The sequence below is a fragment of the Lonchura striata genome, chromosome 3 (assembly GCF_050655825.1).
Source record: "Lonchura striata isolate lonStrDom1 chromosome 3, ASM5065582v1, whole genome shotgun sequence".
NCBI lineage: Eukaryota > Metazoa > Chordata > Aves > Passeriformes > Estrildidae > Lonchura > Lonchura striata.
The window spans coordinates 75,914,511-75,939,151 of NC_140705.1; the positions used below are offsets into that span (position 1 = coordinate 75,914,511).

At 36.5% G+C, this 24,641-nt stretch overlaps 1 protein-coding gene across 2 annotated transcripts; it reads right to left on the reverse strand.

Annotated features, from left to right (window-relative positions):
- Window positions 1-350: 350 nt before the first annotated feature.
- On the reverse strand, window positions 351-24,388 carry CEP43 (centrosomal protein 43). Of its 2 annotated transcripts, XM_085576817.1 has the most exons (13): window positions 24,288-24,388; window positions 15,964-16,017; window positions 14,040-14,094; window positions 13,326-13,414; window positions 11,316-11,450; window positions 9,682-9,765; window positions 8,031-8,248; window positions 5,618-5,692; window positions 5,282-5,391; window positions 4,632-4,700; window positions 3,854-3,893; window positions 3,127-3,220; window positions 351-2,662 (listed from the first exon to the last, which is right to left on the reverse strand). In XM_085576817.1, the coding sequence occupies exons 1-13, from the start codon at window positions 24,375-24,377 to the stop codon at window positions 2,588-2,590; spliced, it is 1,188 nt and encodes a 395-aa protein (XP_085432943.1). In that variant the 5' UTR covers window positions 24,378-24,388; the 3' UTR covers window positions 351-2,587. The 2 variants fall into 2 exon arrangements, with proteins under 2 accessions (XP_085432943.1, XP_021399851.1); XM_021544176.4 differs by lacking the exon at window positions 5,618-5,692.
- Between the last annotated feature and the right edge of the window lie 253 nt (window positions 24,389-24,641).

Below are 24,641 nucleotides of genomic sequence, written 5' to 3' on the forward strand. Positions count from 1 at the left end.
GTGAAATACTAAACAATATTGTTTTAAATATACAGTGAATCAAGCATTCAAAAGAGCTTGCCTAAATACCTCTAACAATGGTAAACAAGACAAAATTTTGCCAGTCAAAACTGTTGGGTTTCTTTCCTTTGTTGAATCATAAACCATCTGAAAACTTGTTAATGTAATTCTGTCAAATCTTAATCAGATTCATTATCAGGAATTGCATGATCCTTTGGGCTTAAAAGGATTCTCAATTGCAGACTGAACTATATAAAAAGCATTTTTCATAAAAACCTCTCAAATTCTACAGAGCTTCCTTAATTTATCTAAATGTCAATATTTCTGGTTCAACAAGTCTCAAAACACAATTTAGCCAGCACAATAGCTTTATTTTACAATTTGAATTATTATACACAATTCAGTAAAAGTTTGCAGGAGGAACAGCATGGAGACATACCACTTTTTGGTATTTCCTTTAACTAGAGCCAAAGTGCAAGGTCTCCAATTAACTGCCAAGGTAAGAGAACAATACTTGGCTGTTAACACAAGTCATGTTAACACTTAAAACTTAAAATCAGTTAATGAAAAGGCCACATCTTCAGACACAATTATAAGTATTTTAATAAACTTTTGGTTTCTTTTGGTAAGATAAATTGCCACATATCCTACAGCTAACAGGTAATGGAACATCATGTTTTCCCAAGGCATGTAAGAAAGCCAACAACACCACCTCTGCATTATTCCATATACCTTAAAAATGAATGCCAAAAGCAACTATTCATGTGAAATTTTATTTCCTTCAGACATGCTGATACTCTTCTTAAGAAAAAATAAAGGAAAAAACAAAGGAAAAAAAGTCCAATTCAAACTTTTCCATATACATTATCTTGAGGCACAGGTTCCCCTACCATTAAATGAAATTTTTACACAGGCTATATCATATATTACAGCATTGTTCCTATTTTAAGTTATGGCACATTATGTTCCTGGGGTGAACAAATTATCCTCTGTGTTCAGCTGCTACAATATGACAAAAAGTTAAAAGTTAACACCATAACTAAATACTCTGATGCTTTTTTGCTGGCTATTTTTGGGGTGCACATAAATAAAAGGCACACTTTTGCTGTCTCCTCTCAAATCATTTATGTAATGTACAAGCCTAACTTCCCAGCACTGCTCCAGGCCTGCTGGCCCAGTGCAAAAAAATATTTAAGTCAGCTTCTAGTGCTAGTAGCAGCTTTATATGCTTAACCAATGGCTTTAGTTTAGCATGCTACTTCCACTGTGGTGACTACTGATGACAGGCCAACAGTGTTCCTGAAAAAGAAAATTACAAATCCTCGAAAAAGTAAACGACGTTAAAAATAAAATTATTTATATTCACTTACATGTCTATTCTCCAGATGTGTTCACAATGTTCAGAAAGTGCACATTTTGAAGTCTTGTTTCAGTATTACAAATGTCTATGACCTACACATTATACCAGTGCCACTTACAACAGTATAGTTGAAGAACTGTCAATCCTGCCACGACTGACCCTGTTCTGCAAGAGCATCATGAAAATACAAGAATTTGCTCTTAGCTAGAACTTAGTGTCCATAATGTCTTCAGTATGGTATTTTAAAATATTTGCATTGAACTCTGTACAGCAGTTAGAATCTGAAAAGTAGAAGTTTAGTAGTTTCACTTTTTGGCGTTCATTTTTACTTAAAATATTTTCAAGAATGGAAGTAATCTTACAGCACATGAAGAACCTTCAAAAATAAAAGCTCCACTTAATATTACACACTGTTAAAAACTTACCCCATAAGATTTAGTTACTGATTTGTGAAACCTTACAAAATTACTTGTCGTGATTTAACAACAGATAACATTGATGAAATTAGCCTATATAAAAACAACTTAGGTCTTAACATCAATGGTCTGACAAACAAATTTAAACAAAAATATTCTGGGTTAAGACTAGTGCTAAATTTAGCTCCTAAATATAGCTAAATTTAAGTTTAAGTGTTTAGATACTCTCGATTTAATATGCCTTTAAAGAAGGCATATTCAGAGGAGTCATTCAGAGGAGTCTGTAAAGGAGCAGTTTTAAGTAAGTCTGGAATAATTAGGTATTGTGGCTAGTTACCATAAATATTGATTACATGCTGACTTGACAAGGTTGTGTAAAAAGAAGTGTAAATTGAACCACTACCTTTGAAGGTTCTTGCTTTGGTTATCTTTTAAAAAAAAATCTGACTGTTAAAGTAACAGTGCAAGTTCACTATAAAGCCACATGCTTCTTTCTCGATGTTCTCTTACCAATTGGTTTTTATTATGTCCACTGCCAGCAATGGACATTCTGCTTGGAAAATCCACTTCCTTCTGTGAAAGGTTTGGCTAAACCAAATGAAGAAAGTAATTCTGATATCAACTCAAATGGGAACACACTATTTCATTGAGTTCTTGTTCAGAGTATTTAAAAACCTTCTTCACCTACAGTATTTTTGAAACACAAGGCACAAATAGGGAGTGGACATTCCAGCAAAAGGTGATTGTCTGAAATTAATAGTCCACAGCAGTCTTCTAGTCCAGCACAACGAAAGATTCTTGCTGTCCAATTCTATGCCACGTCTTCTAGATAATCTGCAACGTCGCTTAACTGAGAAATGGTAAGGTCTTGTGTGATGCTTTCGAGCTAGAAAATAAAAAAAATTGCAAGCTCAGAAACCACAAAACCAGTAAGTATTATGTCATGTATTCCTTCATATGCTTTCATATACCTTTTGGCCTCAAGCTCTTTCAGTGAGATTACACAATCCTTTACGAGGTACTCAGACAGATCTGGAGATACTGGGGTAAACCTTTGTATGTTAGGCACTGAACCAGCTTCCAATACATTTTACATACCTAGAAAGGCACAGTGAGTTGTGCTACTGAACAACTGTTGCAGGGTTTTTGTTTTGTTGGGATTTTGTCAATCAATATAGCATCTAACTTAGCAAGGATACTAGGTGTAAAAAACAGAATGTAATGAATAATTAACCTTAACATACAACCTAGGAACTAAGGAGAACAGCATGGTACTTCACAGAAGGTTGGAAACAAAGTCAAGACAAGATCAGAAGAATATAAAAAACAACTATTCAAAAATAAGCATACTTTATCACTGGCATTTGATTCTTCTGTTCCCACAGAAATTTCATCTATTTCTTCACCAATACTGATGTCACTTTTTTCTGAGCGATGACTCGTACTAAAGAGAAAGCAAACCATAAGCACAGAAATAAGATTTCCTTATAAAACATCCAGGTATGACATTTATTTTGTACCTGGCATTTGATTGGAATTGCACTTCCTAGCAAGTCAGATGTGAAGTTCCTAACAACTAAAGGCTTTCTACCTAAATGAAGCCATAATAAATGCTGAGAAATACTTAGGCCTCAGCCATGCAATTTACAACACAAATACCTTCACATCATAAGTGTGAGGCTATTAAATATTTATTCATGATGCTTTATTTTACAATTGAGTATCTCAGTATACAACATAATTATTGACTAATTGCATTAATTGCTAAAACATTATTAAGTGCATGGCTCAGGAAAAACACCAAACCCTTTCCACAAAAACCCAACATAGTATTCATGCTGAAGTTAGCAGTAGGTTTTTAAGGAACTCATTCTCCCTATACAAAAAGAGATATGGTTTGGTTGCTTTTTTAACTGGTAACTAAATCTATTACAATACCAAACTGAAGTTTAAAGGAGTTCAGAAATACTCAGTGATAGTGGTTGTCTCCCATATTATGAAATAATTAAAATATGCTAGTGGATATGCTTATACTGCATAAAGTACTACCCCTACTGGGGAATGATCCTTCTCTTACCTGTTGAAGTCATCAGCATATTCATCATCATCTCCATTTCCTAAATAAGATTTAAAAGCTATTAATCAAACAAGTTCTCTTCAGGAAACACAAAATCCCCCAAACTGTTCCTGCACCAAAATACATGGTCTGATGACCAGCAAAAGTGGAAGTAGATTAAATTAGTTACACTGATTAGGAAGATGAGTTGTGTTTGCCATTATTTAATCTCAGTATTATTAACATAAACGGTTTCAAAACTGAACATACATTTTCAGGACATTAGCTGCATTGCTGAGTACAAAACTTCAAATACTTGACAGCTCTATTTTGAGAGAATTTTTCCATCACACCTTCTTCATATTCAACCAAAAGAAAGTCAACTTTCAGAGGTGTGGAGGGACTCTAAATATGCCACTGAAAAGCAGTAATATTTACCAGGCTATCTTGTAACAAAAATATAAATCTGCTCTTTTCATAGAAACCTCAACAACAAAATTCATCACTTGGTATTAGTAAATGCATGCAAAGAATGAATCAAAATTTTGCTCCATGTGTAAAATATTAACCCACAAGAGACCAATTTTCACTTTTCTGGATTTCTTTAGATCACATGTTACTTTTAACTATAATAACCTTCACAATCTACGTTAAATAGAATAACATAAGTAAAAACTGAAGATTTTAGTTCAATATGTGTACTTGAGTTTCTCAGATTCCTCTAAGAAGCTGGGGCAGAATTTATCAGTTATGGCCAACCAAAAATATCAGAGCTTCCTCATGTTTAGCAGTTACTTGCCTAATTCTAGTGATCCCAGCTTTGAATTCACCAACTGCAGGTCTTTTAAAACAGAGTTTCTATCCAAATCTGTAAACAAAAGCATTTATATCAGAAATTGGACTTGTCACTCATTAGTAAGATCCTTACTTACACATACAAACTAACCATTTATAACACCTGTTCTTTTATATCAACCTTATGTCCTTTTGTAGTATAGTACAGCAATATAATATTGTATTTTCACAGCTGAAATCTGGTAACAGTTAAAAACTCAAGGAGTAAACAGGAATAATTTCTTACTTCTCAGGGATTCACAACATGAAAGCAAACACCTCTAAAGAATTGGTACAAATAATTTAAGATAATACAAAGGAATAAACCAATTTCATTTAAAAATGAGCAGTAGAATTATATACTCCTTTATACACAGAAAAAAAAAAAAGGATGTAGATAAGTATTTCATGCTCCAAAGCATAAAATGCCCCAGTGGTAGCACAATATATCCAAACCATGCCATCACTCTCTAAGATAGCACTACTGTAAAGCACATTACTACCAGAAGTGGGCCACATAATCTACCATTCTTCCATCTGAACTTGTAGCTCATTCATTGCATTACAGAAATAAGCTCTACAATCATCAAAACACAAAAAATTATGAAAACTTACTATCAGACTCCTTTAGTAAAGGTGCACCAGTCAGGGAGCTTAACCCACTTTTTAGAGCTGGTGCATCAGAAAGGGATGCTAGACCTCCTGCTTTATTAGCTTCAGTTTTCCTGTAAAAACCAAATAAATAAGTACTCCACTCCCAATAAGAACTACAAAATATGCATCATTACTTTCTTTTCTGTTATTACATTGTCATAAAACTAAAACAGCAATACTACAACAAAATAGAGCAAGGAAAAAGCCCTGGTTCACTGCAACCTTAAAAGCAGTAGGCAGTTCACTGGCACAAGTGTCAACCACAACACTGACTGACTGAGAAAGCCACTTTCTCACCCATGCAAAGACTTCCGCCTGTCTTCTCCCACAGACAGAGCACCTTCATCAGCATCACTATTTATGTCTAGGGGCCTTTCATCACCCCCACGTGTAAATGCAGCCAAAAGAAAAAAGATTCAGATATAAATCAGTACTTCAGTTTGTTTTACATCTTAAAGAGATTACTTCTGATGAAGATATTAATTCAAAGAGCAGTCAGTTTACAGAATGAAAACCTCTTGGTTATAGGAAGATAGATATCACCACATGTTCATTTGGCTACTACCTAGTTCAAATCCTACTTGCAAATAAAGGATAAATAAACATAAATAAAAAGAGACCAAGGTTTTCACATTTAGTATTTCCAGAACTTTTTGCTATTTTGATTCCATTCCTATAAATAATGGGCAGAATTTATTATATCTAGATCACCAAAATATCATGTGTAACATCCTATGTTAAAGTGCTTCAATATTTTGAACAATGGGTTAGAAACCTAGAGATAATGATTGCCTGGATCATCTCTCACACTGTCATTAGCAACTGCTTGCTCTGAACCCATCTTAAATTAACAGGCAAGATTTCCATAAGGAAACTACCTTTTTGAAAAGAAAGCAATGCTGGCAGCTGTCCTACTTATTTACCCCTTGAGACTCCAGCACACCAGCACAAAGTACCACAAAGGAGATTCTACCTGAAGAACATGGCGGGGGGGGAGGTTTCCCTCTAGAAGAATTGTCAGGAAGGTAAAAATGAGCAATTCAGCGCACACAGCTCAGCTACAAACAGCTTCTAGCTCATTTGCTGGTAACACATTCAGCACACCTTATTATGGGATGTTACTAGAATGGCTGCATCACAGTAACACGTGCTACAAAATACTACTTGTGGACTGTGACTCCACTACAGACAGACAATGTGGAAACAATTTTTTCTGTAGGGAGTTTCTCTACTAGGAAAAAAAAAAAAAATCCTTGCTTTACTAAATAATTAGCCTGGTTTTAGGATTGTCTTTTAGAAGAAATCTAGTTTACCCAGTTTCAAAGAAAATTTCCCTTGCTGTCATATGAAAATGTTCAAAAAATAAGAAATTAGTAAATACTATTATGCAAAAGTTTTTGCAGTTTTTTCTAATTACCCAACTTATCATTTAGACTATCTGCTACAATGGTTACTTTGGTTAAAGGCTAGCTAAACAAGATCTCAAGTAAGGACGAGTAAATGCACTCAGAAACAATTTTAATCTTGATATTAACAAGGAGAAAAGAAATACTATAGTAGGGTTAGTTGTAACACACAGTATTTTCCAGAGTACAATCACTGCCCTTTGAGGAAAAAAAAGTCTACTCCAATGAAAAGCATCCAACAAAAGCTGTATTATAAATAATCTTTCACAAAGAGTACATTAATTTACTAGAGACAGACTTGGTTTACCTGGTATGATGACTTTGTGCTCTACTAGAATGATCCTTCTCTAAGACTAAGCATCTCCTGTAGCACTAATGCAAAAAAGCTTATGCTGCTCTGCCCACTATCAGCATAGTGGGTGAAAAGTCAACTGCCAAACCAATTTACAAATGATCCTGCAACCTCTTCTTAATGTCTGCTAAGCTGAAGTAGTTCTCTGATTACTTAAGCATAGCAAAAGGATACCATGAAATGATCCTGCAGCATTGCTCAATACAGTGGCATCTAAGTTATCTAAGTTAAGCTTCAATATAACATAACACAAATGTTTCAGTCTTATAACAAAGCTGCTGCATAGGTCAGTCACTAGTTCTTGTTTCAAATGGCATTTTTCAGTCATCACACTCCACAGATGAACAATAAAAAATGTGCTTTGCGTGCATCTGCAAAACTGGCACATGCAGCAGTAACAGCACTTCACTGAAAACACAAGTAGTATTGCAATGTGAACAGAAAATCCTCAGCTGCAAGGAAACTTTCCTTATTATTACAGTCTACGGAGCCATTTAGAGGAATACAAAAAACACTGTTTAGAGTGTTTTTTGTATTCCTTACAAAGCTGAACCAATATTTAATGCGCTGTCCCTGTCACTGTCCACTTCCTTTAGTAAAGATCATCACTGCAGCTCTGTTCCAAAAATAAATACTCATGTCTGTGCCTCATACATGTTCATTCCACCAAAGAAACAGGCTGGGGATATTAGATGCCCTAACTGATGCATCTTAAAGTGATACAGGCTTTTCCACTCGTAGGACATCCAAGAAATCCCAGAGAACACTGTGCATAGAATAGCATAGACTAGACTAGACTAGAACAAAATTAGAGACATTAATATTTTGGAAAAAAAATGTTCCAAAACAACACTTACAAAAGCAAATAATCAAGTAACTAATAGCTCTCAAAGGTCTGCAAGCATTCAGAGGACAAAATAAAACATGTATTAAGAACACCCACATTACCTACCAGCCATAAGTTCTTTCTGGTTTGGGTACAGGATCATCAAAGAAAGAATCTCCCTCTACATCATCTTCACCCACAACTGGATCGTTTTTTTCTTTGGTATTCAAGTCTTTGTTTTCTAGTTGAAGATCTAATTTTGTTTCATTCGGCAGAAAATGAATACTTCTTTTGCTTGCCTCCCCTGATGAGACACTTGTATCACTCTGACTGTTTTCAGCAGCCTTGAAAGATAAAGACAGGATTGTAGGTATTCATGTCATGTAATACTCTAAGTATATATATAAATGCACAACACATAACATACACCTAGCATCACTTCTTAAAAAGGAAGCAAGTTCATTAGTATTGTCAAGAGTCACACCATAAAATGTTTTATCACTTCACAAAGTGTTCTTTATTGCGGCTGCCATTAAAATCTTCTGTTCCATCCTGTGCATTGCTATGCTATCTACACCACTTCTATTATAAAAGCAAACAATTTTAAAATATCTTGGTTATCAAATAAAGAAATCTACAGACTGATTCTTACACTTTATTCATGTTATTTTGCAATATCTCTACAAACAAAGGTTCTTAGTTATAGCCACTGTCTTCAAAATAAATCAATTTAAACCCATGAAAATTACTCTAAATTCCCTACTAAATGGGAATCTCTGCAATATAGTATTAGGTATTAAAGTAATAGCGTAAGAAAATGAGTTACTAACACATTCTCTCAAATACTAAAATAAAAAATGACAAAAGCAAGACTTTAAAAGTACGTATTTTTCAGTCTTCTTCTCATGCTTATGGCTCAGTCCTAAAGTCTGGAACCTAAGGACAATTCCATGTGCAACCTTTCACATCAAGTCATACAACTCAAACTGTAACTTAGCATGGCTTTGTGGCCCAAAAAACAATATTCTAATTTACCTAGATAATCAAGGTGCCGAGAAAGAAAAATGTTTTTATATTATTACCTAGCAAGGAGTACTACTATTTTTACTTTCTCCTAGACTTATTAAAATTAAGCCAGTAAAAGATTTATGACACTAGCTTCCTTTCTACAAACTAATAGCAGCACAGTTTTGAAACGAAACAAAACCAAAAGTATTATTTAATCCAGACAGCCAATGCAGGTTGTACTGTCTGAAGTATTTTTTATCAGTCATTAACTTTCATTCAGAAGGCTAAAGCCAAATTTTCAAACTAAAGGCCATGAAAGTTAAAATTACCTTGGCAGGTCTTTTTCATAGCAACACTATTTTATCTCAGCCACAGAATCATATTCAATTGCTGGCAGTAGCTCAGTTTTCTTAGGGCAGGAAAAAGTACTTAAACTCACAAGTGGTAGTAATAAAAATATTTTGATTTCCTATCCAGAGTAACAGAATTGTTTTTGAAAATTAAGAGCTTGATGATAGCCTGGCTACAATAAAAGGGAAACTACAGCTACTTATCCGTTCTGGGCCCTGTACTATGTCATGCCAGAAAAGTATAAGCACAACAGTTCATCTTTGTTTGGAATCATAGATGAAAGTTTTGCTGAGTGGAATAAACATTTTCAAATTGCAGATCATTTAAGTGAATGCTGTCATATCTGCCGTTTCACAAGAGTTCTCTCTTTTACTCATCTCATGTATGTTACAACGCTTTTCATTATATATAATCTTACCTTATTTGGTATAGAGTGTGCACTTGACCGTCCTTCAGATGATTTTGATGTGGGGCACTGGCTGTCACTTAAAACTGGAGCCACCTAAGAAGTTTCAAGTAAGTACTTACTAAGACATATTTAAAATTAAACTTATATTTAATTTTGTAATAACTGGCACTGGTGAGGTTGCATCTCGACTACTGCATTCAGTTTTGGGCCCCTCCCATTAGAAAAGATATTGAACATATCCAGAGAAGGGCAACGAGACTAATGAAGAATCTAGAAAACATGTCCTAAGAAGAACAGTTGAGGCAGCTGATCTAAACAAGAGGAGGCTCAGGGGAGATGTAGTGAGGTGGGGACCAGACTCTTCTACTGTGGCTACAGTGAGAGGTCTAGAGGAAATGGCTTTAAGATGAGACAGGGGGGAATTCAGATTACATATTAGAAAAAAATGCTTCACTGTTACAGTGGTCAGGCATTGGAACAGGTTACCCAGAGGGGTGGTGGAGTCATCATCCTTGTAGGTGTTCAAGAAGCATCTGGATCTGGTGCTGGGTGCTGTGGGTTAGGGGTTACAGTGATGGTGCTATGCTGCTGCTTGAACTGGATAATCTTTCAATGGTTTCTTTCAATCTAAATGATTCTCTGATCCTATGATAATTGCATCCAACAAGAAACAAGGCTACCACCCTCACTTGGACAGTATGCAAACCTTGACACTGGGAAGACAACTGAAGGTAGAACTAGAGAAAATTGGGAAGTTTACAGTCACACACAGTATGGAAATCACAGAGTGAGGTGATCCAGGAGGGGGTCTAGGGGATTTGACTCTATACACTGCTGGCACGTGTCCCTCAGCAAGTCAGTTAAACACCCTCCCAATACAGTGGAGTGCTCAGCGGAGTCCCCATAACAGGACAGACTGGCAAGCACAAGAGCCTTGACTTTCCTGGGGCATTCCCAGACAAATACAAGGAAACAATAAGTCTCAAAGAAATCCCACTGTCACATGACAGAAAATGATAATGTTAAGAAGTCTATGACAACTACTCCTGAATTTAAGCTTTCTTTGGGACACTGAATACATCCTGGGTATAGAGAACTTTCTTTCAAATCACAATCAAATGCTATTGGTTGGGTTTAGTTCACTTAATCAACAAATTTATTATCTATTCCATTCAAAAACTACTGTCACTGTCTTCAAATAGTTAAATACTTTGATATATTTAATTTAAGTACATATCTTTTCAGTACAGCTTTAAAGCTTTTGACAAAACTCATCTGAGGCTTTTCAGGTCATATTAAAATAAGAAGTATGCCAAGGAAAATAGGTATAGATGTAAGTGTTACCAAACCACACCAGAAATGAGAAAATAAGTGACACAGTGTTTTGTGTCATTCATCTAGATTCACTCTGTGCTAGTCTGTTGTAGCAGAATATTAATAAAGAGCCCTAGGGTGATATTAAAAGTAATACTCATAAAGTTTATCTCTTTATTTCTCTGATTAAGTTGAAGGCATAATATAACAAAGACGTGTAACAGTATAATCGTACAACAATAGCCAAGTGTTCATAATTTCAGTTTTTCATCATTAAAAGGAAGAATAAATAATTATAAAGAAAGAAATTTCAATTTAATATTACTTACTTCTCCACCACCTGAATTCTTTTTCTGCTGACACTTCCTAACAACCTCCAACAACAGGGGGCCACCTATACTACCTTCCGCTTCTGTAATTCCCAAATCTCGAGCTAAGTTTTCTCGACCATCAAGACCATTTAGCTGGAGGGATAACAGAAGAAAAAAGAATCACAACATCAAAATAACTGCCAGAAAACAAAAGATAAATTTTGTAATACAAAAAAGTCTTATTTAACACAGCTCTACCTGAACTAAACAGTGATTATTTATGTTGTCTTGTTGCTGGTGGACTAAAGTAATAAAATCATAGAATCACTCAGGTTGGAAAAGACCCTTAAGATCAAATCCACCACTACACCATGTCCCTAAGTGCTTCATCTACACCTCTTTTAGATACCATCTATTGCATAATTTACTTCTGATCTGCACCTGAACTTGTCACAGACCATGCAAAATTTTACATATGCAAGAAACTATCATTAGCATGCTTAGGGATTTAAGAATTTATATGGCCAAATTACTTTAGCCTATCACACTTAAAAGTGGATCCAAGGACACCCAGCCAGCAGTCCCAGCAAATTCATGGATGACGGGGAGTCACCCTTCCTGTGCATACAGAATTCCGCTTGCACAGGTTAACACCTACTTTCAGTCTCTGTTTCACATTAAAAAACACATGGGTTTGGACAGAAAAAGGGATGAAAGCAATTTGGTGTCATCCAAAAAAACCCACAAAAAAACCCCAACAATACTTTTTCAAAATGAACTTCACACTATAGGAGAAGCAAAATGCTACAGCAAACCCAGGCTGGTTAGCACAGCCCCAGATAGCAACACTGAAAAGGGCACCAGTTCATCTTGACCTCTTGAGCTACCACTAACCAAGCACACTGGATAATGAGACAGCACAAGAAACTGCTCAGAGGCAGAGGCTAGTAGAGACAGACAAAGTCAAATCTCTCAGCACCCTCCCTACCCAGCAGTCTTGGCCAGCTCAATTAACTTTGGCCAAATTTCCTTCATGCTCTTCAACACGTGAAATGGACACATTTACTGGGAAACACAAGGGGGCGTTTCAAAGAGCATAAGATGCCTTTACAATGCAAATGAAGCACTGCTCCCAAGAATGAGTGGCTGTTTTTATTTGTTTCTATTTGGTAGCATGAACATGAATCTTTGTACATATGTGTTCTAATAACTTAGCAACTAATTTTGGATATCTTTGCCAAGGATATTTGGCAAAGAACAAAGTTGTATGGGATTTTCTTTGAATAAATCCCTAAAATGAAATATGAATTTATGAGAAATAGAAGTCAACTGATTGATTTGAAAAAATTGGATTTTTAATATATTAACTATTTAAACCAAGTTCAAGAAAAAAAAAGAAGTACTTGAGATATAATGAGAAATTCTGCAGTGAAATGAAACTGCTTTAAACTCAAAATTATTATTAAAATCTTTATATCATAAAAAGAGAAAGATGATGGAAACCCTCTAATTTAGTACCTAAAGCCTTAAAGCAATCAGTTGGGCCGCATAATCACTGTAGGTCCCTCCCAACTGAACTACTCTATTCAAACACTTTTTGTCAAGTATATCTACACAAAGTCCTTTTTGTCACTGAAATTTCTTTCAGAGCAGATGACTGACATTATTTTAGTTTTCATGTAACAATACTAACTTAATATTATGACATAGTAAAGTTAGTGGCAAAAAATGTTGCAGGGGTATGCAGGTATGTAGCATTATATAATGCCACAAAAATTATCAGCTTGTTAATTTAGAATTAAATTACTATCTAGCATTGATTTGGATAAAGAGAAATATTAATATTAGCCTACTTTCCTGAAAAATGTATTTTCATTACACTAAGTATCTATTACAGACAAAACATAAAAACCACATTTTTAATAAAAATAAGTATGTGATTTAAATAAATCTGACATAGCTTCTGCATTCATTGCCACACACTTCAAACAGTGAGCACTGTATACAAACAAAACCAGTCTATCTTACTGTGCTTGATTCAGGCTGAAAAACAGCTAAAGTAAAATCAAGATTGAAAAAACGTAGAAATTCTGCAACAAGACCTGCTACCAAGCGACCTAAAAAGAAAACAAGAAGAGTTAAAATACACCAGACAGAAACAAATCTTATTTCAAAGACTTAACAGTAATGCCAGCACACATGCCTTCACTTTGGACACAGTTTAGACATTCAGCAAACTATCACCTCATAGCAAGTTTGTATACCAACTCCCTAATTTTGGACTTGGCTGTCAATACCAAAATCATTTAAGCCAGTAATACAGCAAGAGCATTACAACTGCTTACAAAATTCACATGCAGCATTTAACTATTCAACTGTTTTAAAACCATCATATTGACATTTGTCATATACATGCATTCACTCCTGTACCTCTACTCTTAGTTTTTATTGGTTACTGTTTCTGTTGGTCTAGAATGTCTCTGAGTTAGCACAACCATAAGGCATCGTGAAATATTAACTTCAATGCCTTAATCACCTTAATTAAAAATATAACTTCAGCAATACTAACTTTAAAAATTATAGATTTAATTCTATTCTGAGTGAGTAGTAATTAGGACATCTGAAAGGAACAAAAGCATACTTAAAGTAATGGAGACTGCACTATTAATAAGATTCAAAGATTTAATCCTTTGTCTCCTATTTTTATTATCAGGAGAAGTATATACTAAACAAAGAACTTACCATCCTTTGTGCCTAAAAAACTTTTCAAGCCTTCATTTACCAGAGGTGCTTTGTTCTGTCAAAAAGCAAAAACCAAACAGCAATTAATAGCATCTACATGCTAGCAAGAAACTGAAAACTACAGAAAGCTAGTGTTTTGGTGTACTCTGCTGCACAATGATGCCCTGCCCGTGCAAATCACTTCTTTAAAATCTACCTTTGTATGAATTCTATAACTACAAGTAAAAGCTATGTAGCAATAAATTAATTTAGGCAAATTAAATTTATTTCGGAGCTAAAGTAATGTCACCAAAATTCTTAATAGCATACTGATTTTTATTTAATGACTGAAGAGGTAAGCTAAGCAGATAACTTAATATGTTGCTTCTCTAATATAGTGCAAAGTTTAAGGCAATTCAGTCCAGCCTTTTAAAAATTGGAAATTTACAAATCTTCCAGACAAATTGTGGACAATGCTAATTATTAGAACACAAATCAATACCAATCTTCTATTAATTAAAACACATTCAAAGAAATTATGAAAAATGCTTTTTTCTCCCTTGTTAGATTTGCCCTCTTCAATTTTTAAATAGAAATAAATCAATATGCTGTGTCTGGGTTTGTCAGAATTGTTCTGAGATTTTCCAAAACAAATTCTAAATGCCATTCCTAAAGTGGAATGGGTATTCTGGGTAAGAAAAGGATCAGTTATAGATATTTATCACTACAGTTGCAAATGCTAACACACAAGAAAGTGCTATCTGAAAAAAGGAAATCTTGATTAATATTTTAGAATTCAGAGTCGTGGTATGTATTAACATGTCACCAGTGTCAGCAGTGCAAATTTAAAATATCATGATACATGCAAGCTTTTTGAGAAATGGTGAGCTGAAATGTACTGCAGCAAATCTCTCTTCATGCTACTTGAATTATTGCTATTACTCTCCAGGTAGTGTGGGAGGTCATTCTCTGGGTGCTCTATAATATCCTGAAGCTTCCAATGAAGAGATAGCACTGTTCTTCTGTATTACTCTTCCACCACATCTTCTTCAGCTATCTCATGTTAAATTTCTGGAATATGGAATCTCAAATCATAGAATAACTACTTTCCATCCTTACTAACATCCAGATAGTGTCTGTTTCAGTTAAGCATTTTTTCAGAAAAAGCTCAACCATCTAACCAGTAGAGGAATAGAACAGTTTTCCATTCCTCTCCTTTTGAAGCAGAGAGACTAGACATACAGCACTCTCTACTCCCCAGTTCTAGAAAATGGAAAGACAGAGGAAATGAAGCAAAGTCAGACATAGAAGAGGTCACAAAACTGGTATCTGTATACCACAGCAGTACTCTTATGCAACCATGTGTTAGTATCTCATTCCCTTAATATTAATATATTGTGGAGGTGTCAGTACATAGTCCATCTCTTTATAAAGAATTCATCCTTAAGTGTTAAAGCAAATTATCCTGAAGCAAGCCTACAACATCCTTATGAGAAATACCATAAGCATTAGAATACTTGGCATTTTACTGGACTAAACTGCTTTTGAAATATACTTGTCAAGACACCCCAGTAAAATATTTTCAATTTCAAAAGAAATTATTTTGATTTGATAAAATTTTGATCAGTCAAGTAGATATCTTTTTTTAAAAGATGAATTTGATAGAGAAAACATTTAGCTATTCTGGTCAACTGGACAGAAGCCATATAAACCCAGCAGAGACAGACACTTAAAATTATAACTTCAAAAGGCTATTTAACAATTCCTATATTTAAACATCAGGAAACACCCTGATAGTCCTGTTTTGTGTTCTTTATACAGCTTATGCAGAAATACATCTTTTTATCTTGTTACATTTCACAAATAGAAAGTATTAAAGCTATTATATTTATTTCTACACAAAGAATGTTTTTTCTTTCTGATTTGCTTTTTACGGTTCTCTTACCTCTACTTTCTCTTGTTCTTCTAACGCCAAAAACACAGCTGCTCGTAACTCTGCCTGCCAAACAAAACCAAAACAAACAGAATTTCTACAAGCACTTTTTTTCCTAAGCAAATAGGTTGCAAAGAGCTAGCAAGTAGCTAGCTCTCCTCAAGCAACTTGGCATGGACTGTAATCTATATCAGTGCAATTAAAACACTTAAGATTACAGGCAATGTTACTTGAGGCAGAGAATAGTTTCCACTCTGAGAAAAAGGCAGGGGGCAGCATAATTTGATACAAGACTTCCTAAGTTATTTCTTTGTACATAAAAAGATTCCAAAGTACCTAAATTATCTCCTATTAGTTTCTTCTGACAGTTAAACATCCATCTCTTTCAGGCAGCTCCAAAACACCTACCCTTCATTTACAATTCTCTCAGGAAATATGAACAAAGAGGCTGTAACAGCCTGTTAAAAACTAAACATTAAGGTATACAAATTGCTATGATTTCTTGTCAGATTACACAAAAAAACCCCAGAATTTCTCAAGGAAAAGAACATAATCACAGTCATTCCAATACTCCTGATAGTAATAGGACTACTTTGAATATTGAAGCTTATGCCTTGCCTACTTTTTAAAATTTTTTGTAAGCACTACAGTTTTTCTACTTTCACTGAACACGTCAAATGGATAACATACATTTGATGAATTAATTTGCCACTTTAATCAACCTTTAATGTGACATTTTGAAGTAAGTCAGTAGATAATTCTGCAGTAATAAACTAGAAAAGACAGCATATTAAAGTTTTCTCAACAGCAAAAAAACATCAGAATTTAAAAGAAAGATTTATTTCCATAACTAAGAATAAGACCAATATAAAGAATGTCTGGACTTTCTAATTTATATTACAAGAGGTAACTAAACATGAAGTAACTGGTCCCTCACACCAAAAAAATAAAACCAAAAGGAAATGCCCACCCATAAAAAACCCAACAAAGCAAAAAACCCCAAACCCTACCAAAAAATCCCCAACCCACTCAAAAAACAACCAAACAAAAAAAAAACCTTTCATGAGAAAAACAAACACTTCTTTTTTAAGGAAACTTCTCTTTGGACACCTTATTGAAAGACAAAAAATAATGCAAAAAGCTAAAAGGATTTCTCACCAAAAGAACATTTACAACGATTATACGCAATGGTCATACTGACACTGCAATCACATTTTTTTCAGTTGCTGGGATACAGTATTCAATCAGAAAATCCTCTTATAAGCAATTAATTTATTTATTATTCTTACCTTTTTTTTCTGGTGTTGGGGTGCAGTTGTCTATCAGTGAGACCCTTTACACATCCCATTAACATAAATGTTATTCTTACAAAATCAGTTTCCATTTAACTTTGCAACCAGCAGCTAATAGCTTATTTATTTAGTCTTACCTTGCTACAATAAACCTGATAGCAAGGCTTTCTTTGTCACTTAGGCCACAGAGACCAAATATATTTACATAATAAGATAATAAAAATAACAAAGCATTCCTGACTGGTTGTTACAACTGTTCAAAATAAAACACACCAGTCAATGCACATGGGTAGGGTAGGGATAAAGCCCCCTAAGGGTCTGGATCATGGGACCAGAGAATAAAATTGTCTGAAAGTAGTTGCCAGTACATCAGCTAATCCAGAGTCTGACCTATTTTGAGATTCTGGAACAATATCAAACACTGACTGTTTTATTTCACTTATCTGGGATCGTTTGCCTGCTCCACTCCTCTAGGTCCAATCCACTGGCTTTTAATTACTAATTAAGATGCTTTTCTTCCTCTTCTTATCTATTTAATGACACATGGTCAATTTCTCTCAGATACTGCTATTCTCCATGAATAGCTGATTCACCTTAATTTACTTTAGTACCCAATTAACAAACTTAAGGTCAGGAGCTGACCAGCAGAAGTTAATGCCACTGTATTTACACATCCCTTTAGCTTACCTGCATCATCTAGAACACCATCCTAAAGCCTTTTCACAGATACACAGCCCTGCAATCAACTCTCTACCGCTTCAAGCATCACAGTGTTTGAAGTTACATGTTCCTGTACTATTCCCACAAGGAAAATTTACATTACTACAACAACACACTGACGTTCGTCCTTGTGGTGGATACTGCTCACATCAAAGAACAATATTCTCGAAATATCATCTCAAAAAATTTAGACAAAGAACCCCACACTAGACTTTGTGTGAGGTTAAAGCAGTAATTCTCAACTTCATGAAGAAAGTAAAGAGCAACAATAACAAAGCTGAGGCCAAAGGAATAATCACCCTACTAAAAGATGAATCCCATTACACCAGTAGGATGGACAATGTCATATAGGCTTTTCAGAACCTGAGGCCAGTCATAGAGAATTTTAACACCAGAGACCGAGACCACCATCAACCACAACAATTTGCTCCCACCAGCAGATACGAGGGTTATAACTACCCAGATTAATCCACTTACAGTGTTCTTCTCGCACTTCTGTTGTTATTGGGTATGAACAGATTGCATTTCTCTTTAGCCTAGTACCCTTTGGCACCAGTCCAATATGTGTTTCATACATTGTTACAATCTATGCTTGTAATTTTCAACATTTCCCTGTTCCACACTGCCTCATTCTGCTAGCAGTATTCAACACAATCCAAATGCACTGTGAAGAATTTTATTCGCTGTCTAGTAAAAAGGCAGACCAAAGCTTGATATTCTAATTCCCCAGTCATATTCTAAGTCTTCAAAAAAACAGGATTATGTCAACAGAGACAGATGTTGATGAGTAAGTGTCTATCACTTTTACATCCATCAAACCTACAAACTTATTTCTCACACTGTGAAAGACACCCATTCTCTTCTAGCCCTAAGAAGTTTTATTAGGCAAGAGCTCATGTCGATTAAACTGCAATTTGGTTTCACTGAACTCGGCCAAAACAAGGAAGGCTATCATTGTGTATGACAAATACTGACTGTGTTAGAGAAATGTATGGGTCAGTGTTTTGAAACAAAATTAAATTTCTCCTTTTCCTCCCAGGCATTTACAACTCATCAGACAACACCAGTTTTTACTGATTTGTTATTGTACTGTAAATCAGAAATTGAAGTCCATGAAAAAAAGCATGTTTTCCGCACTAAACTACAGGATCCCTCTTTAGAACCTGGCTAAGTTTACCCTATTCCAAATAGAGACCCTCTTCCATGTACCCTAAGGACTGTCCATTAAAACAGCTCCCTCAATCTGCGGCTCCCTGAAAAAGAGGATAACAATTCTTACTATCTCAAGAGGTCCTCAAACACACTTTTTAGGTGGCACCTCAAAAAATGTCAATCTAATTTGGAAATGTACTTTTAATAGGAAGACAACCAGCACCTGCATTAGCAAGGTTATCAGTCTGATTTTTCAGTATGCTTGTAAAGCCATCCACAGAATCTTACACAGCAGATATTGCATGAAAAGTGAAAGGATGAGACAGAGACCATTCAGAACTGAATGATTACCTGTAACCCGTAACTACCTCCCACTTGCAGACTCCAAAATGTATAATATTTAGCAAGTCCATAGACATTCTGGGTGTTGTTTTTTTGATTGGTTAGTTGGTTGGTTGGGTGTTTGTTCTTTTTTTTTTGTGGGTGTTTTTGGTTTGGTTTTTTTGGGGGTTTTTTGGGTTTTTTTGTAGTATTTGTCTTTGATTGTGCTAGAATAGATTTGTCCATGACTTAAACAAGAGATCTGATTTTCTTAAGACAAAACTTGAGACAATATTTTCCAACAGGAAAATACCTGTAAACTTGAAGCACATTCCTACACCTCAAAGCATGTAAGCACATCAGTGGCTAAGATGATTTCTTATAGTAAGTACAAAATCTGAATATGGCTTGCTCCTTGCACTGTCTCCTTTGTACAGCTACACAATTCGCCTTCAATCCTAATATGCCAACACCTTCCAAAGAGACATCATCAAAATATTTTTTCCTATCAAGCTTTATCCGTATTTTCTCTTGCTGGGGCAATATTTCATATGAATGAGCAATGGCTTCCCAACACTGATCTCCAAATGCTGTGGAATACTAGGTAAAAAAGTGGGAACTTGAGCTTCATAAACTGCTTTGTACCTGTAGCACAGGTGAGTATGACATTGTCTGCTAGCTAACAGAGCCTTGCTGTCTGCTTTGTGCATCTCTCAACATTTCTACAAACCCTTAAGAGTTCTGCAGCTTTTGCAGAGGAAGTCCTGGGCTTCTTTTTTCATCCAAGACTCATCAGAAACCATAATATAAATTTCAGCCTGTCAAACGCATATGCTACCACTCCTCTAAACCCACTTCAGCAAGCTGAACACAGTTTTTGAAGCCATACAGGCAGCGTTGTGTATTCCCTAAGAAACAAGGGGTAGGCAAGTTCAGTAAGTGACAATATGGGAGACACTTCAGAGATCTGCAATGGGCCAGCTGGAGGTGCAAAATCTCCTGTAAACTTGCACTCACAAGATGTGCATCAGAGGATGCTGTGGTTAAATGTGTGGTTTAGGGAAGTGAAATGATTAAAGTAATGAGTAAGATTTCTCAGATACCTGCCAGCTAAAGCACAGGAATGTGTAACCACCACCTGCACCAGCACTGTGGAACAGCCCCATGCATGCCCAAGCATAAACAATCTCTTGCATTTGTAAAATTTAGTGGCACATGGGCACCCTTTGGCACAACTTTCAGTATCTCCACTTCCTAACTCCAAAACAACTGTCATACACCTTGGTAGATAGAGAGCAGATGCACTGCTCTGGAAAGAGACATGGCTGAACACTGAGCTGTTTAACTGCTGGTGATCAACCCTAAACCTCTGTGTGCACCAGGATAAACACCTCTCCCAGTCTACATGCAAATCCAAGGCTGGTGTCTAACCATAACCAGGAACATCTCTACCAACATTACTCAGTAATACCCTTCCTGTAATCTCCATCTGCAAAATCTGTAAAGGTTCTCATCCTTGAGCCTGTGGTGGGTATGCTGAAACTTTGCAATCGTGGCTAAGTGACATAAAGGAGTGATTATGCACACATAATCTAGAAATAAACAAAGTCCTGGACTAGGAGTAGAACCAGTCATACTTAGACTCCTCCCTGAGACTATGATGAGGACCATATTGACATTTAAATGTTGAATTACAGTTAGTCTGAAATAATTAAAAATGGTTATATTTTACTTGACATATAAAACTAAAAAGAAATAGATATTAAGTTGACTTTCTAGTATGAACTGCTTCAAAACAAACAACACTTCACAACATGAAGAAAACAGGAGGCTACACTGCAGTTCACAGCACATTCATCATGACAGTTAATAATTCTAAGACATTTAAAAGCACTGTTCATTACCATACATGGATCGAAGATGCAAAAGCAAACAGGACAATTTTAACTGACCTGTGCACATGCTCATATTAAAAAATAGGACTTTTATTCCCTCAAACATCACATTACTTGCACTGAGTTTGTACCTCAGGCATCCAGGTTTTGAAGCAAATTAATAAGAAATTAGCAGTACCACTGGGCCAAAAGCTTTACTAGTGATGTCATATGACCTCAGTGATGATAGCTCCCCTCACATAACTGTAGCAACATCAAGTTCCAGAGAAGATGAAAAATTCAGGTAATATAAATTTAAATTATTCCAAAGCAAGAGATTAAAATATATAAACCAAAACAAAATAAGATAACAAAGAAACATACAAGAAGCATAATGGCTCCTCTTGCTCAGATGACGACGGCCTTCCTAGGAGACAGATCACATTCTCTTCAAGACAGAACACCCTTATTTATACACTATCACACAGAAACAGTGATAATTTTCACTAGCATACAAATATCTACAGTTATATTGTGTGTTTACAGAATTCATTAGAAAGCTGTTTCATTCATCAGACTAATTCCAATGATCAACAAACTACATATAATATACATCAGTACTATATACAAACATTTATGTGTGTGTATACACATATACACACATATTGCATTTTAGAGAATATAGGAACTTCTCAACTGCAAGCAGTAAATACATTCATACAACTTCCAGTTTTCAAAATATTACTTTATAATTACTTCAGTGCTCAAAGTTTAAGACAAATAAAAAATATAAATAAATTTTTAAATGTCATATAAGTAACATTTTTAGCTAAATAATTTACATCAACAACAATGCACCCAAGAAACTATCAAAATAAGAATAAACTATAAACTGCAAGCCATTATAAAAGCGTATCTTAGTAGAGAACCAAATTATGACAGTAAGTTTATTTCTAAAAATTACTCTCATTATGTTACAAAATGTGTGACACCCTGATACATTCCATGCACTGAAATAATTCCCTTTGAATTCTAATCCTTCCAGTGCTTCATACCAATGCAGTTATACATTGATCACATATTTTTCTCCTTAATGTAGCTACTTGAATAAATCATAAATACTTTATTGTAGCTTTCTAGCCTCATCCATCTTGAAAAATGGTCAGTTCTCATTCTAAAGTATGAAACAGGCATCAGTTTTAATAATATGTAAATGTTCAGTTGTACCACATAATAAAAAAAAAATATTGACATGTAATAGATGAGCACTATTGAAAAAATCAAGTTTAACTAATTTTAATAAAAGGATGACTGCAACTTTTTTTAATGGATGGTGTAATCTAATTTCAAGTAAAAGATGACAGCTTAAAAAGCCTTGTTCAATCTAAATTCTTCCAGCAACAGGGTTTTGACAAGTTATAGTAGAACAAAATCTAAGTCATTAATACTGCCAAACAACACTCACCAAACTCACACGCCAATTAAGGTTTACAGCTAAGAAAAAAACTAGCATGAGTTCTTCCAGTCAAAAGCCTTAGCCGTAAGCACACCAGTTATTAAACAGTAGCACCTTGTATTAAGGAGAGACATCATCTGGCAAGGAGGCTGTGTTTTGTATTTTTCTAAGTCATTTGCTAATTTGCCGTAACGGCACTTTAGACAGTATTGGATACCACACACTCTAAGCATGATACAATACTGAACTACAATAAATTTACTCACATAAAACTCAATGGACTGGCAACCACAGTATGAAATTTCCCATACTACACAAAGGTGGGAATTAAGAAATTATGGTTCATGAGCTCCATGTGACCCAATTGCCTTGCCATGCTTTTTTAAATTACAATTTTACTATCACCATACTTGCATTATTTAATAGTAGATGAGTGTTTAACAGATGGTCCAAAAGGCCTATCTGACATCCATTAGAAAAGCTTCACTACTCTGCACACAGTTACTTGAGCTAGAATCTTCATTCTCTTACAGAACTTAAATAAGGAACATCTAATTTGAAAGGGATCAACAACGTGATTTTGATTATTATTTTGCTGAAATGTATGACTAGTTCAAAATACAGTAAACTTGAAAGTACATACACAAGGATGCTCTCACTTCCATAAATCACTTCAGTTGTTGAATTGTTCTTGAAATACCAGCAACGACCTCTGGAGACTTAAAACAGCACTGTGGAAAAACACCACCATCCCTTATCTGAAAGCTACACTTTATTTCTCCAACTTTGAAGGAAACTTGCTCTATGTTATACACAATAATTACTCCTAGAAGCTTTTAATTTGAACAAGAATCCATGGAACCAATTTTCCTACCCTTTCTGACACAAGCTCAGGCTGCACCAGACTCAGTAGTAGCGTGCACTCCATTATCTTCCGTATATTTTCTTAACATAGCATCCAGGGAACAAATGTTCCCTGTAAGCAGGCAGCATCCCCCGAGAGCTTCCAGACTTAGCAAGCCTTCAAGGCACAACTGAAGCAACCCACACTTAAGAAGAACAACTGCTTAAATAGCGACCCACAACAACTGCTGCTTGAAATTTTCAGTAAGGGCTTTCCGTAAGGCTTTCCGTAAGGGCAGCAGGGATTAACTTCACCCTCCCCGTCCCGCACCGCGCCGCAGCCACTGCTTCCAGCCAGTCCGGCGGCAGCGCGGGAGCCCCGGCGGCCCCGCGCCCCCCTCGCCCTGCCCGCCCGGGACATCCCCAATTCCCGTGACACGGTCAGGCCCGGGCCGGCGCACCGGCTCCACCACGAGCAACCGGGGAATGCCACGGGGAAAGCAGGCGCCACCTCCAGGCCGCGACGCCGAGGGAGCGCTCCAGCCGGGAACACCGGCCGCAAGCGGGACTGAGGGCGCGAGCACGGGAAGCCTGGGTCCTCCCACACTCCGCAGGGCCGCGAAGCGCCGCCAGAGCCAGCCAACGCGCCCCGCCGGCGGGAGGCCCTTTTTCGCCCACCTTAATCTTGTTGAGCACCCCGCTGCTCTCCAGCGTCTGCACTAGCAGGTCCCGCAGCTCCGTGTCCTCCTCCGTCGCCGCGGCCGCCATCTTGCTTCTCCCTGACAACGGCCCAAACCGCACTAGCGGCGGGACCGGCCCGGCAGATTCGCTGCCGCCGGAGACGCCAGCCGAGGGCGGACCCGGGGGAACGGAGCGGACCGGGACGGGGGCCGCCCTCAGCCCCGCCCCGAGAGGGGACGCAGAGAGGCTGCGGCCGCCCGGCGCTTTTGCCGCCCGCTGAGGCTGGAAACTGCGGCGGCGAACGGGCCGCGCGGGCGGCGGGCGGGAAGTTCAAAGCGGGGGCGGCGGTAA